A 15,658-nucleotide genomic window follows, 5' to 3' on the forward strand; every position below is an offset into this window, starting at 1 on the left:
ACTGCAACCTTCACATGTCGGCCGCTTCTTTCAGCACTAAGAATCGTCATGGCCCAAGAACATACAAACAAGTTTTGAGAAGAGGGAGAAACCACAAATCAATTCATAAACTCATAACGCAACGACCCTCGCGGGTGTTTCAGAAAAAAAGAAAACCGGTGACCGAAATGACAAATACAGTAATCCATAACATACACAACTATCGTTCCTCGTTCCTTCTTCTATTCTTCTTTGCTGTTCCAAATCTTCGTATAGCGCGTGGGATCTTCACCATCACCACCGATCTCGTCCCCTATCATCATTAAACACTAAGCAGAGGTAGATGTTCGCCTCATCATTATCATCAAACCAATATGCCGATTATTAAACCACAGCAGCCACCCCCTGAATCCGAAAAAAATAGTATAAAAGACTAGGCATCAGGCCTTCAACTGCTGCCAAAGAACCGCCTGATGGCGGCCCTGAAGCCAGTTTTCTTGCCTTCCTTTGCTTCTTTCCTTTGCTCTTCCCTCTTTTGGCGGTGAGCGGCGGCCTGTGTTGGTGACTGAGGCTCTACACCACCAGCCGACGAAGTGGGAGACACAATTTCTCCAGACTCGTCCGATGCGGTGGATGACTGCTTCTTGGACTTGAAGACGGACGAGATGGAGCTCTTCTTGCTGTGTCCGCGCTCCGTGACCTTGTTCTCCTTGTTGCTTGCATCCTGAGACTCCCTCGATTTGAGCGATCTCCGCAGTCTTGTGGTGCTAGACCGCCCAAGCTCCGGTGAAGAGGATCCCTGTTGAACAATGGTCGGATCCGATACGGTCTCAACGTTCTTGATGTGGGCGTATTTTTTGCTGGCGGTGGGCGATGGGGGTTCGACATCCTTGCCCTTTCCTTTCACGTCCGCCTCGGAAGGCACACCTGAGAGACCAAGGGCGTTGGTTTCCGGCTTATCAGCTGTGGCTGTGGCAGCTGGGCTTGAAGAATCGGCTGTGGCATAAACGACTACTGCTGCTGCGACCATCTCCTCTGCTTGCTTAATGGTGTTCCTGTCCTGCCCCCGCTCATTGCGGGCGCGGCTCACTTCCTGAGCCACAGGATCGTCAAGATCAGGGAGAACGACAGCAAATGTGGGTACACGCTGGTCCACCGAGACTTGGTCGGTTGTCCTGTCTTCTGTTGGGAGCCTTTGGGGATTAAGAGCGTTATCAGTCTGTGTTCCTTCCTGGTCAACGGACTGGATTGTTTTTTCCTCACCATCTTCAGAAGAAGCTCCCTTCTTTCCATCAATTTTTGCAGCTTCTTCTTCAGCTGGTGCTTCCTTCTCCACAACGTGGAAGGATTCGGAGAGCGGCACCGTCTCATCAACGATTTCAGGTGCTTCGGCCTCTACTGACGGAGTCGACTTGGCTTCGTCAGTGACAACCCGGGGAGTCTTGGGCTCGGGCTTGGGGCGCTCAGCAACGAGCGAGCCGGACTCAGCAGAACCGTGAGCCACGGAACGCTCGAGTGTGGCGACCTTTGGTGTAGAATCCGAGATGATGGGCTTGGCGACTTCGGTAACCTTGTCTGTGACGGGCTTGGCGACTTCAATGACCTTCTCCGTGACGGGCTTGGAGACTTCAGTGACCTTGTCGGCAACCGCAACAGCGGTGGCTCCCAAAGCACCAGCAATGGCAATGCCGGCGCCGATGGCAATCTCCCCGGCGTTGGACTTGCTCTCGTCGGTATCCTTCTTCTCGGACTCCTCGGTAGCCTTTGAGGCGGAGGTGTCGTCAAGAGTAGACTCGGGCATGTCGGAAGCTTCCTTTTGAGTCTCCGCCAACGGAGCCTCCTCAACGGCCTGTTGAACGCTAGCAGGTTCCTCATGGCTGACGGCGTCCGTGGGCATTTGGATGCTGTCATTGGATGATTCCCCTTCAATGGCAGTCTTGTCCTCACCTGTAGTCTGCTTCTCAGCAACCGCCTCCTTGACATCATCATGCACGGGTGCAGCAACTGTGTCTTGGATCTTGGCCTCGCTCGACTCATCAACCGGCAATACTGCCTTTGACTCACCGACAGTTTCCTCAACTGGAGTATGCTTCTCGTCGTGATCCTCAGCCTTGGCAGTGGCGGGTTCAGCCGCCTCGACCTGGGGGATATTGGTAGCCTTGACTTCGGGAGTAGATTCAGCGACCTGAGAGACGGGCTCAGCCACAGTCTCGACAGGCTCAGCAGCATCGGCGACGGTCTTGGTGGCGGATTCGGTGATAACGGGCTCGATGGTCTCGGTGGCGGGCTCGGCGGCAGCCTCAGTAACCACAGACTTAGCGGCAATCTCGGTAGGCTTGACGGTAGACTCCATAACCTCTACGGCGGGCTCAGGAGCGGTCTCAGGGATAGAGGCAGGGGTGCTTTCAGTGGAACGCTCGGTCGCGGTTTCTTGAGCAGGCTCATCCTTAGCCGTTTCGGCAGCACCTTCCTTCTGCTCGGACTTGACCTCCTCGACAGGCTTGGATTCTTCGACAGCCTTGGGCGCCTCGGTAACAGGAGTCTCCTCGACAATAGGGGCCTCTTCGACGGCGGAAGTCTCGACAGCGGGGGTCTCCTCAGCCGCCTTGAGTTCAGCAGCGGGGACCTCCTCGACAGGCTTGACCTCGTCGACGGGTTTGGCCTCAACAGCGGCGGTCTCCTCAACGGTCTGAGGCTCCTCGGCAGCCTTGACCTCAGCAGCGGGGGTCTCCTCAACAGTCTTGACTTCCTCAGCAGCGGGGGTCTCTTCGACAGGCTTGACCTCCTCGACAGGCTTGGCTTCAGCAGCGGGGGTCTCCTCAACAGTCTTGACCTCCTCAGCAGCGGGGATCTCCTCGACAGCCTTGACCTCCTCGGCAGCCTTGACCTCAGCAGCGGGGGTCTCCTCAACAGTCTTGACCTCCTCAGCAGCGGGGATCTCCTCGACAGCCTTGACCTCCTCGGCAGCCTTGACCTCCTCGGCAGCCTTGACCTCAGCAGCGGGGGTCTCCTCAACAGTCTTGACTTCCTCAGCAGCGGGGGTCTCTTCGACAGGCTTGACCTCCTCGACAGGCTTGACTTCCTCAGCAGCGGGGGTCTCTTCGACAGGCTTGACCTCCTCGACAGGCTTGGCTTCAGCAGCGGGGGTCTCCTCAACAGTCTTGACCTCCTCAGCGGCGGGGGTCTCTTCGACAGTCTTGGGCTCCTCGGTGGCCTTGGACTCCTCGACAACAGGTGTCTCCTCAGCAGCCTTAGTCTCCTCCACAGCCTTAACATCCTCGACGACGGGGGTCTGCTCAACCTCAACGGTCTTAGACTCCTCGACAATGGGGGTTTCGGAAACAGCCTCGGTGACAGCAACGTCTTCAGAGACGGGCTTCTCGGCAGCAGCAGGCTCAGGGGACTTCTCCTCGACCTCCTCCACCTTCTTCTCTTCCTCAGCCTCGACAGGCTTCTCGCTTTCGACAGATTCCTCGACCTTAGCCTCGGTCTTCTCCTGGGCAACGGGCGCCTCGGGCTTCTCTTCGGGACCCTCAGTCTTTTCCTCGGCAGCAGGAGCCTCGACCTTCTCCTGCACCTCGGCCTCCTGCTCAACAGGGGACTCAGCGGAGGGAGCCTCGGGTTCATCCTTCTTGGCGAGAGTTTCAGGCTTCTCCTCCTGAGCTTCAATCTTGGTCTCGGGAGCAGAGGTTTTGACCGTCTCCTCAGAAACAGGAGCGTCGACTTCCTTGACAGCAGGTGCCTCGGCCTTCTCTTCGGGAGCAGAGGTCTCAACGTCCTCAACAACAGGAGTTTCGGTCTTCTCCTCAGCGCTGGTCTCCTCGACAGAAGCCTCGATCTTGTCGTCAACGGCCTGGATCTCTTCGTCGATAGCCTTGATCTCTTCGGAAACAGTCTCGATCTCTTCAGAGACAGGGGCAGCAGTCTCCTTCACCTCTTCTGTCGTCTCGGGGAGATGGAAGAAAATGTGAGAAAGGCCACCCTTGCTTTGAACGGGGACCTCAGGGACCTTGGCATCCTCCTTGACCTCAGTCTTGACCTCGGAATCCTCAACATTCTCAACTGGCGTGCTGTCAATTTCCGGGACCTTGGCCTCCTCGACAATCTCAACCTTGGCATCAACTGGCTCGGCGCTTTCAAGGACCTCGGTCTCGAGAACGACTTCGGAGGCGGGCTCGGGGGTGACCTCAGTAACCTCAGATACAACAACCTCGGGAGCAGGCGTGTCTTCCTCCTTCAACTCAGCAACTTCGGCGTATGTCGGAGTGGATTCATCCTGGGCGGCTGTTGTGGTGGTGGTCTCTTCCTCAGGCTGGGAAGGAATTTCCTCTTTGGTGTTGACGGGTTCAGGGACGGCCACAGGAGCCTCCTCGGTTGTCGCCGGTGTCTCTTCAATCGATTCGGGCGCGGCGATTTCCTCGGGCTTGGACTCGTCAACCTTGACCTCGGCAACGGGCTGTTCGACCTCCTTCACTTCCACGGTCTCAGGCTCCGGCGCAGGCTCGCTCGGTTGGTTGACCTCCTCGGGTTGCTGCTCTTGCTGTTGCTGCTCCTCGGTGATAGGCTTGACCTCTGGTGTCTGCTCGGCGGTCTCTGTTTGCGCAGGCTGCTCTGCTAGGATGGAAGCGATAGATGTCGACAGGTCCTTGCTGGTCTTGGACTTGGACTTCTTCTTCTTCTTTTTCTTCTTCTTTTCGGCGTCGTTCGGGGCGCCGCTATCCTCGTGCTCCTCATGGGCAGCCTCGTCCCCTGTTACGGGCTGAGACTCGGCCTGAGATTCGGCCTCGGCCAGCGCCAGGGCCCTAGCAGCAGCCTTCTTCGCCTTCTCCTTTTCCCTCTTCTTGGCGTTCTTCTTGGCGTTCTTAGAGGCGGCAGAAGCTCCGGGAGAGTCTGGAGAGTTGGGAGACATGGGCGAGCTCAAGTCATCATCTATAGCAGCGATCAGTATGACTGAGACGCTACGGATGCAGCTCGGCCATGTAGACAGCACTTACCGTCGTGGTGGTTTACACCATTTTGTGTCACCTCAGATTGTGCCTTGTCGGAAGAAGTCACGACGGAGAGGGCCTGAGGTGTGCTCTTACTATCCGCCATGCAGAGCTGTGTCGTCGGGGGTATCGGAAGGCGGCAGAAAGCTAACGAAGAGCAAAAACAGGTGGGGCCTTGGACGGCAGTGTTTGGCCTCCGTTTAAGATCTCAGCGTAGGAACGGAAAAGGGGGAACTGTCTAATATGTGGTCGTTGACGGTCGTATAAGCCAAGTATGGCCAGCCTGTGCGGTGTCACGTCCTGTAATTGGCCGCGCAAACGGTCCCAGAATCAGAATTAAGCTCGTCAAGTTACAGAGTATGAGATGGAAGAGGTGAGTCTGGGGCACCAGCCTCTGGCTGGATGAACAAATGGCGCGGGGCAATGAGCTAGGGGAAGCTAATTGCGAACAACGACAAGGCGTACGAAGAGTGAGAGAGAGGGAGGGAGGGATGGAGACAGAGAGAGAGAAAAAAAAAAAAAAGGGTTTGTATTCACCTCGTAAGTCGTAACGCGTTTTCAGGTCGGCGATGGGGGGTATGACTCTCGGAGCCGTTTGGTTCTACAGGCGAAACTTCTAGGAAAGGGGATCTAGGAGAGTTGATGTTTGGAGTGTAGCAAGTGGAAAAGGGACCCTTGGGCAAGTTTCGAGAAGAAAAAAAGCGACTGGCTTGGCACGACTGGAGTTTCGCAGGAGCGATGGACTCAGAACTGTGGATGTTGTGGACTTTGTGGACTTTGTGGATGGGGATGGGACCACCGGCTCGACATTATGAGTGGTACCTGCCCACACAACCCTCGACACCACCAGGTCACAACCACAGCTTTCCCCCTTCTCGTTCCGCTTTTGTGCCCTGATGCCCTCACTCCCCCGGCCTTTTTTTGGGCTTCTGTCGTTGTGTAGGTCATATGTACCGCCGCGGCCGAATGGACCGACGTCGTCAACAAATTCCCTTTGCGACCCCGGCTGCAACATGGGGTATTTCCAATTGGGAAGGGTTCCCCATCGTCACGGCTCCTCACGGCTCCCCATATTGCTCGCAGCTTGCCGCGCCATTGGATGGCGCCGACGTGAGATTGGGCAGTGACCCACCACATCTCCACCGGCGTTCTCACATTGACCACTCACCGCATCGCATTCGTTGCCCGCCTTGCGGCCTTGGGATCAAAGGAGATCCGCCGCCCTCTGATCTCTTCTTTCTGCAGCAATTGACCCATCCAACACCCAAGCAAGACACCCAAGACACCAACCCCACGGTTCATGAACAACCCAACTCCGGCAAAAGCGACTTCCACTTTGTCACTGCTCTTGCAAACATTGGCCCAAGCGCTTCACAGTGGCGCCACGTCGCAATGGCACGGGGGGAATGAACGACACTGTAAATGAGCGGCAGGGGCTCGAAGGAGGGGAACCCGGATCAACTCCAGGAAAGGACAAGGCTCAGGTACAGGCGCTCAGGCGGTACCAGTAGCCCAGCATCAAGAACTGCTACCATATTGAGGGGGCTGGTTGGTGATGGGCGATGGCGCCGTTTGGGGTTGCAGATTCATGATGGGGTAAATCAACTCTCATCCTCATCAGCTGAGGAAGAGAGCGCCGCCAAAAGCCCGATCTGACGGGCAACAGTCAACGACGGGAGCTATCAAAGAGATGAAGTCATCTCAAAATAGACACCCAGCCTATCCGAGACCCGCATCACCAATAGCAACAGCAGGCACAACGCCTGTCCCGTACATATAAGCTTGAGACGCCGCTGTCTGTATGTTTTGGTGTGTTTTACAAAGGTCCAGAACCAAAGCGTCAATGTCTCGCAAGAGATATCAGATGCCCATCACTTTATCACTCAACCAACTGCGAGGCTGACAATAGCTATTCCATTGGCTACGACACAATTTCCAGGTGCCATTGGGTCTGACAATGGTGAGCCGGCCAATATCATTCATTGAGGTCTTCTCGAAAGGGTTACACGAGCTTGACTTGTTCCTGGATTGGGTATGTGTCGTCAGAAGTACTGTTTTACAGCAAAAAAAAAGTACCTCAGATGATAGTGCTCTATGAGACCAACGGGTGGGTGCGTCATGATGAACTTTGCTAACTTGGCGACTATAGATCACTGTTTGATATACTCACCGCACTACTGACAACGACAACGAGGACAGCCAGAGAATATTGCCGTTTCGACAACCATTCTTTACTGATCGTATATGCTGACTGCAAGATTGCAGACGCATCCCGTCAAGCAAGGTTTCCGTGTACACATTCGGGTTGATCAGGCTACGTGGGCACCCAACAGCTTGTCGTTGCTGGGCGATCGCCGTGATGGGATTGGCGATGAAATGCAGAACGGACGTGACCCTGACGGCGGCAGATGGCCCCCCAACACACCACTCCCACACCACCATCAATATCACACTTTCAAATGCGAAAAATCGGGTGAATACCCGGCCACGAAGACAGGTAGGACAAAAGCGGGTAGAAATCTCTGACTCTGCTTTTCGCTGCATAGAAGCCCAGATGTCCGGCCCAATTGCGCATTCTGCCCAATTTCGCATCAACTGCTCCTTCAGAAGAGCCATTATGGAAATTGGGTAGGAATAAAAATCCTGCCGTAGCATTGCATCACAGTCGAGGAAGCAATGTCGACGGTTGCCGAAGCCGGGCGGTTGGCTTGTGAGGTCCGTGAGGGTACGCTCTCGAAAGTAGCCGGGTACAACTAGCGAGGCTGGGCAAACAGCCAAGAACCACCCAAAGAGTCCCCGCATCCGAGGTCCCGAGCTAACAAGGCCCCGGTCCATCACGCCAACGCAAGAAGTGTGAAGTTGGGAATTTGTTCGCTCGTTCGGTCGGGGTTCGCTCGGTACCTGCCCTGAAGCCCGGGAGTCAGGCACAAGGGGCCGGCCCCATCGTCGTCCAGAGAGAGCGAATTCGAGCGTCGTTGTACCTGACCGAAAACGACGAGAAGACAGAGGCCCTCTCCCAAACCCCGTCGGTCATCCGCGGCCCCGTTTTCCACACTTCCCCTTTTTCTTTTCCCACGTGCGACTCCGTCCACGTTCGAATGACTTACAGAAACAAGTACATGAGTACGGACTCTTTAAACTCGGAAGAAGAGCCAGACTGGCCTTTACAGAAAACCGCAAAGACCGAGAAATGGGAATGGGGGTTTTCGCGTTTGTTGCAAGGCTAGGGGGCGATGCCAAGTTTCCTCGGCGCGTACACTAAATCAGGTACCGATTCAACAGCTTCGGTGAGATTCTTGTGCTAGCGATCAATTGGGTACCTGAATTCACGACCCGGCCAACCAGCCGCTTCTTCCGCTACGAAGGAGAACATGCAAAGAAGCGGACTATAGGCTTCACTGACTCCGAAACAAGTGAGTCTATCCAGGGAAGTCTTCCCAGTTATATGTTTTTTTTTTTTTGTTTTTTTTTGTATTACAACATCTTCACGTCTCAAAGTGATCGGCCTCATGAATGATCAATCCCGGCTTCACGGACTGCAGACCTCGGTCGGTGATCGGGTGGTCAGCGGTCAAGTCAGTGGAGAAGCTCCCGGCGCTCACTTGCCGCCCGGCGTCACTCTTCTTAATAACCACCCGAGCCAACCCCTGCCGCCGCGGCCGGGCCCTCAACACGCCGAATCCACTTCCAGCTTCCAATCGGTTGATGCTCGACAGGGGAAAGCTGTTGCGACTTGTGAAGGCTGGGAAAACCAATGAGCCAATGCACCCCAGGTTTTGAGGCTCACTCCCACAGAACCACTGCACTCAACTCACAGGAACACACGACACACAAGGGGCCGGGGGAAGATTGGCAAATGCGTGCCACCAATCCACAAGTCCGGGGTGCTTTTAGGTGAACCTAGCTGTCCTCTATACCGAAAGCGATCAAAGAGAAGGTCAGGTGAAGAAGTTGCCCAAAAAGGGCGGTGTGACCAACCTCCGTTTCGTGAACCACGGCCACCAGCGAGAACCCGCCATCGAGAAACAGTATGTAACTAGCTGATCCTTGTGCTTGTTGCACACGAACAGTGAGCAGCGGGTGTTCGATTGGACTATTGTATACCTTGAGTATCTCGGGGGTCTAGATCTTCAACAAAAGATCGGTATCCAAGTCAAAGTCAACAAATGACTTTCCAAATGCGAATTACTAACAGCCACGTTCCGCATACTTACGTATTGTCTGTCAGTGGATTGATCACGAGACAGTCAAGGACCGAGTTGTATAACGTCGGAATAACTTTGGTACCGCTTTTGGTCCAGGCCGCATAAGTATGTTACCTAGAGAGCTCGAGATGGATAATGATGGATAGATTGATATCTTAAAATTCATTCACAGTGCCTGCCACATGAACCAGTCCAACCACCCAATCCAGGTCCCCTCTCTTATGAACGTCACTCATATGCCAAACCGTATCATCCCTCCCGAAACGCCAGCGCCGCTCGTCTTACGAGTCGAAACTCTAAAGAGACAGAGTAGTGAATCAGAAAGAACAGAAAAAAAAAGAGAAATAAGAGGTAAACAAACACGGAGCGACCGTAACCAGCTCCTACTCCCCAGTAATAAAAACCAATGACACAACAACGGAAAGCGGTAACGATATGATGCTACGCGCATATATCGCATCCTCTGTATATCCCTCTTTCCATGGCTCCTCTTCCCCATACCCCCAGGCTTGCTTGCCAGGCTTACATGGCCATCTCGGCCTGCAACTTTCTGAGCTCCTCTTCCTCGTCGTCCTCGACAACTGCCTTCTCTTTCCCCTTGACTATAAATGGTGTTAGCATAGCACCGGTATAGGGAGCAGATGTATATAACTCACGTGCGCCGGATCCAGCTGCGGGGAGAGAGATCTTGTCGTGGACAGGGATCGATCCGCCCGTCTCGTGCAGCTTTGAATCTACCTCCTCTTGCTGGAGCGCATTGAGCTCGTCCTCCAGCTCGTCTTCGTCGATCGGCTGCCCAATGTTGGCGCTGGTAATGGCTGTGGCAATCTCGTTGCTGAGGTCGTTCGCTTCTTGGAGTTTCGCCCTATAGCGCTGGTTAGTATCGAGATAATCTTTGGCAGCGGGACCGTAGGCGGATGATTCAAAGCTAACATTTCCTCGTCGACCTTCTCGGGGGTGAGTTTGCCGTGGATCTTGCCCATAGCCTCGCGCGCTGCCTGCATGGCGGCCAGGGTCTCCCGGTTGATGTTGGCAGACTCGATCGCATTTATTTGCTGCTCAAGAGTGGTGATCTGACCCAGCGTGGTCTCGAGAGTGCTTTCGGCGACCTTTTTGCGTCGCAAGGCCTGCTTCGCAGCTGTTGGAGTCAATCACACGTTAGCTCTCTTATCAGCTAAAAAGTGATCGGGAAGAAAGTCATGCGCGGCATCATACCAGTCTTGTTCGTGCTGACGTTCTTTCGTGCTATGGCATCCTGTTCGTCGATCTGGTTCTGTAGATGGCGCTCACGCTTCTGGAGCATGTCTAATTGCGTCCGCAGGCCGAGAATGGCATTCTTGGGGCTATCTTTGCGCTTCTGCGCGGCCGAGCCCCCGCCAAACCAGCCCCAGATTCCGGACATGTTGTCTCTTGCTAGAGATGCGATAATAGGGACGCGAGCGGTGTTTGTACAATAGGTGGACTAGGTCACAATGCTCGGGACGTGGGATGTCGAGTGGAAGGAATCACGGCCGGGAACGGCGTCGGGCGTTTCGTAGGCGATGACGACTCTCCAAATGTTGGCGGGGCGCAACCAGGTTGATATTCCCCCAACCAGAAATCACTTGGCCGCCTGGCGGATTGTCTTGACTCGGAGTCGCGGTTTACGGATCGGTATCAGGTTGAAGATGCAGGAAACAAATGAAAGAGAGGTTTAAGTCGCAGCCTAACTCTGCGATGACGAACGCACTCGAATGTTCGGTTGTGGTTGATGTGATTGCCTATCGGGCGCGCGTATGATGCAACAGGAAATCGGACCAGCAAGGTCACCTGGAATCGCTGTGGTTAATGACCATCGCACCTGGCACGGCTGGCACTTCAGGGCCAAGGCGCCTTGGAGCGTTGCCTCCGGCAGGAACCATCCTTGCACGTGTCCGAGGACCAGCCCGCGCCCTGGGCGATAAGGGAACATAAGAGCACGTGACAGACGTCTAGGTACTCCTTAGTCAGCTCCGCTGTTCTTGTTAGGCAGTCGACCACTCCTCTGCTGGAGCTCGGATCTCACCTGTGTCATTGATGGTGATGCACTCTGGAGCTTTCCCCCACAACAACACCACAGAAGACAAACAGCTAGCTTTACGACTGGTACACAACACCCAGGAATCCGACGAAGAATATTTACGGGTATTATCAATTACTTTCCATCCTCGGTCATTCTAGCGGTTGGCCTTCCCTCGACGACCATGTCCAATGGTCCCCTTCCATCTCAGCTATGTCTGTTGCCAGATTTAGCGTTGAGGAAGGAAGGTGACAAAGTTCGGTTTTTGGGTTGGTGAGCATACACTCCTCCCATTTCAAAGGATTTAGTGCCTTGTCTTGAGCTTCTCAATCTTCTTGGACATTATTGCGCAAAAACCATCATAACCTGCCCCTCCCCTTGGCCAGATACCCAAGTCTCGTCCATGCTATTTCGGCCATGATGTTGATGAACACACTAACTAATCACAGGATACCAGTGTAACTTACTACTCTTCAGTGTCTGGCATCTTGACGCTACAGTATCGGCATCCGGCCCAGGGTTCTTGTCATGTTGTCGCCTTGGTGGACGTAACCTTGGTTTTGCGGACCCTCAAATCGGATCAAGTACGTATCGGAGAGTGGGTGAACGTGATAGGGTATGTCACTGCCGTGAGTTCCTTACCCGCCAGGAAAGGCTCGAGAGGAAACGAAGCACTTCAGGTGCGGGCTCAGACGCAGGTTCACATCCGCGCTCTTCTCATTTGGTCATCTGGACCACTTGACACACAACGATACAACGAATCGTTAGATGCTTTGAAAAGTCGTTGTAGCATTACAGCTTCAAGCTCGACCAGCAAGGATGTACGATGAGGGTGATAGGGGAGCATGTCTCTTTCCCTGGACCTTCCTGGAGACGAAGCATACGCTCCATGCCCTGAGGCACAGCGACGAAAGAGGTGCGGTATATCACAGCTTGTCTGTCAAAGCCACTGAGGTTCTCGCCTTGTTTATCATCTTCCGGATAGCATCCGTGCCCGATGCCAGGAGCAACCAAGCGGATCTGTTCTAGCTTCCTTCCAAGTCTCACGACATTGTCCCAGAACGCCTCTTTTAAGGCCCATTGCCGTGGCGCCTATCAGTCAGATTTCCGATCCAGCCACCGGGCCTTTGCTTTAGTACCGAAGGCTTTCCCATTATTGCTTTCTCTACGGACTTGCTCACGGCGTTACCCGAGTTTCAAGCCGAACTACGCCAAGCTCGTCTTGAGATCAATGGAGGTCTTCATTGGATTGACGATGCGCCGCTTCAGAGAAAATCGGCCACTCCCATGCTACAATTGGGTACACTGCAGATTCCTTTCGGTCATAGATGCGGCGAAGACACACCATACCTGATGGAACCCAGACGTCTCTGTACCTTGCTTCTCGAACTCTGTCATGCACACAACGCACGATGTCAAAATCAGCAAATAGCCAGTCGGATTATGCTCGTAGACGGCTGAGATTCCGAAGAGTATCATTCTGAACATGGAAGCCAACACATGGATGTACTTATCCGTTGAGCATAGAGGAGGCCATGTTCATTGGGTCACAGTCACGCCAAATGGCACATTGTTGCCGGTCTATCGTCTGAGAACAATATCATCATCCACCTTATATGCGATATAAGGCATGTGTTTGTTACGCCGCTAACATCGAACATGGCTCCTCATTTGTTGTCATTTTGCCTTTCCCAACTTTGGTCTAAACTCCAACTTTTGAATGGTGCGCTTCACTCATGGAACCCTCCTGCAGTATTTCAGTCAATCCACTTGGTCATACACTTGGTCACATCACGTCCAGCAGCCTGGTGCCCGCCCTGTTTTTGGACCATTCTGATACCCGCACTTGTCGAACTGCCGGCTTTAATCACGACGTCTCTCGTTGGACCAGCTTCGGTCATCACGTCGACTCCTCTGTTCACCCCACCTTCGGTCGTCCCTTCGGTCGCCTCTCCTATCATCTCTCCTATCATCTCTCCTATCATCTCTCCTATCATCTCTCCTATCGTCTCTCCTATCATCTCTCCTATCATCTCTCCTGTCATCTCGCCTGTCATCTCGCCGGTCATCCCGCCGGTCCTCTCTTCTTCGCTTGGAGGGTTCCGTTCCGCCTGAGCTTGCCTGGGCTATCACGACGGGCTGATGTAATGGTCTCTTGAGAGGTTTATCCGGGGTTGCTGTTGCTCGAGCTGCTGCTTGCTTTTCCCACATCTCTTTCGACTTGACGCAGATATCATCGATTTGCTCCTAAGCTCCGTTCAGTATTTGTTATGGCATGGACTGGGACAAAGATCATCGGCAACCCACATCGCTCAGGCAGGGCCCTGGTGTTGTGATCAGAAATCCATCTTCTCCCTGGAGTCACCTCCGTCAGCCATTGCATGCCAGGCTTAAAGATAGGCTGGTTCACACCTCTCGAGTAAAAGGTCTGACTGTTGCTTGAGGTCCCAGATAGTACTGGAGCTCTTGAGTGATGACCTTTTTGTGGATATCCAAATGTGGGATCCAGTACTTGTTCATCGATGACATGTTGGCTTCTGGTGTGAATCAAGGGGACAACAATTTCGCGGTTGCTGATGTTTGAGTTACAGAGCCGGACAGCGGTTTCGTTATATACCTCTCGCAGGGGAGCGCCAAAGCCCTTAATCGGCTGATGGTAGCCTATTTGGCATGTTCGCTGTCCAAGAGGGGCGTCCGGATCATGTCACCAAGTATCTTGTTCATCGTTGGGCCTACACCGCTTGGTTTCCCTTGACCACTACAAAGGCACATAGTTCTGCATGCCCATGGTATGCTGCGTTGTGGTGCTCAAGCTTTGGTCAGTTTGGATGCTTGCTTTCTTACTGGTTCATTTGTTCAGAGGCCTCGTTCGCCTCACTTGCGAGCCCCCTCTACCCTGTGCTTGAGCCACCAGAAACCTCTCATTAACCTCACTTTTCAAACGTTTAAATTACTACCCTAAACCACGTTGTTGTCTCACTGAGGATGAGCTGATGTCACACCTTCCAGTCAGGTTTCAGTTTTGCTGAGATTCTTTACTCTGAAGAAGCATACCATTGGTTACAACCTCCCGTACCTTCATTTGCGCAACGTCGAGTGGCATCCTAGGTCTGCAGCCCTATAGGCTGTCCAACGAACCGTGGTTCTAGGACGAACAGCAGGCATCTTCTCCAGCTTAGCTTTCTACCCCTTGTATGCTTACCAGCTGAAAGCATGTCTTCCTCGTGATATTGCACGAGGTACACGTTACGATTCTTCGGATTCCACTGGTGTGGCAACCTGAGCCGAAAAAAAGACGACGGGCTGATGCACAGCGACGTTTGTTGGCTGCTGTTTCGACCCCAAGCTTCTTCGCAGCGGTGACTAGCGCGAACTTATCTTGCACATGCAGGCAATAGATGATCATCGCTTTTGCCAGGTGATGGTTGCCCCAAACACCGCTCTCGTGCCCAACTTTAATCGTACGACTCGCACTCGAGACATCCTAAGATCGTCACCAAAATCTTTCGAAAAGGGGTTTTGAAAGGCAGAGTCGCGAAGGACAAGCCCGGAGCCCAACTTCCTCGACATGTTCTCTTTTGCGATGTTCTCGGCGCGATCGTCCCTGGCTTTTGCCCTTTTCTTAACCCCGGACATGTGAGTACGGGGCTTGCTGTCGATCTCCCGGTTTGATGGATCAGAGCAACACCGGTTTTAAGCCTCACGTTTCGAACCGGTAGAAATCCATCCCTGCTTTTGGAACCGTTTCTGCTACCATCCATCGATAAAGCTCCTCGGTTCTTGAGGCTTCATTTACCCAAAAAGGGAATTGTTCATCTGGTTTGGAGAGCCAGGGACTCCGACACAAACACCGCATAACTGGGTAGTGAACCACTGTCACGGCTTGGCTATGTTCTACATGATTCCAATATCGGCCTCCTTGATCCATCCATGGCTGGAGGTCTTCGAGGTCTTCCCGAGCTTCTACTGAGGCATCTGTCACCACTCATAGATAGCCCGCGGTGCCCACCTCAAATAGTACACGTTTCATAGAGACAGAGAGACCTCGCAACTTCGAGGCAACTCATGAGAAGCTTGTCGATCGGATCCCATACACAGTCCCTTGACTCGTTACCAAGGTTGTGCTCGGAGCTGCCAGTGTCACTGCTCAAGCCTGCACTCTAACTACAATGCCTGCTCTCAACCATAGGTGAATACCGACAGCGTTAGTGACAGAGGATTTAGAGATGCTCGCTGGTTTTCTGGTAATAGGTAGATTCGCTAGATACAGAAGCAGCGCTGAATATGAAAACCTGTCCTCACCCTGGTTTACTGGCTAGAGCACGGAAAGATTATTTCCAGTTCCTCATTCACTGCATAATTTCGCAACATTTGTACCTCAATTTCTTACAACCCTCCAAAATTGTCGCGTGATACATCTTGTCTATGGAACAAATAGTCAAAGGCAA

The 15,658-nt window shown here is 53.4% G+C and overlaps 4 protein-coding genes across 4 annotated transcripts; 1 reads left to right on the forward strand and 3 right to left on the reverse strand.

Moving 5' to 3' along the window:
* Positions 1–82: 82 nt before the first annotated feature.
* SMAC4_03978 (uncharacterized protein) lies at positions 83–6,333 on the reverse strand. The gene is made up of 4 exons (XM_066090030.1): positions 5,505–6,333; positions 4,974–5,267; positions 3,041–4,908; positions 83–2,707 (listed from the first exon to the last, which is right to left on the reverse strand). The coding sequence occupies exons 2-4, from the start codon at positions 5,071–5,073 to the stop codon at positions 428–430; spliced, it is 4,248 nt and encodes a 1,415-aa protein (XP_065946110.1). The 5' UTR covers positions 5,074–5,267; positions 5,505–6,333; the 3' UTR covers positions 83–427.
* Positions 6,334–9,160: 2,827 nt separating this feature from the next.
* SMAC4_03977 (uncharacterized protein) lies at positions 9,161–11,199 on the reverse strand. Its single transcript, XM_003348084.2, has 4 exons — positions 10,388–11,199; positions 10,106–10,310; positions 9,829–10,037; positions 9,161–9,774 (listed from the first exon to the last, which is right to left on the reverse strand). Exons 1-4 carry the CDS (start codon positions 10,572–10,574, stop codon positions 9,695–9,697), a joined length of 681 nt encoding a protein of 226 aa, XP_003348132.1. The 5' UTR covers positions 10,575–11,199; the 3' UTR covers positions 9,161–9,694.
* A 195-nt stretch (positions 11,200–11,394) lies between these two features.
* SMAC4_13245 (uncharacterized protein) lies at positions 11,395–12,040 on the forward strand (the record flags this gene model as incomplete). The annotated part of the gene is made up of 2 exons (XM_066091330.1): positions 11,395–11,483; positions 11,668–12,040. The coding sequence occupies 2 exons, from the start codon at positions 11,395–11,397 to the stop codon at positions 12,038–12,040; spliced, it is 462 nt and encodes a 153-aa protein (XP_065946111.1).
* A 1,033-nt stretch (positions 12,041–13,073) lies between these two features.
* Positions 13,074–14,222, reverse strand: SMAC4_12103 (uncharacterized protein; the record flags this gene model as incomplete). The annotated part of the gene is made up of 3 exons (XM_003348083.2): positions 13,623–14,222; positions 13,518–13,565; positions 13,074–13,457 (listed from the first exon to the last, which is right to left on the reverse strand). The coding sequence occupies exons 1-3, from the start codon at positions 13,737–13,739 to the stop codon at positions 13,074–13,076; spliced, it is 549 nt and encodes a 182-aa protein (XP_003348131.1). The 5' UTR covers positions 13,740–14,222.
* Between the last annotated feature and the right edge of the window lie 1,436 nt (positions 14,223–15,658).

Source organism: Sordaria macrospora, chromosome 2 (genome assembly GCF_033870435.1).
Source record: "Sordaria macrospora chromosome 2, complete sequence".
Lineage (NCBI taxonomy): Eukaryota > Fungi > Ascomycota > Sordariomycetes > Sordariales > Sordariaceae > Sordaria > Sordaria macrospora.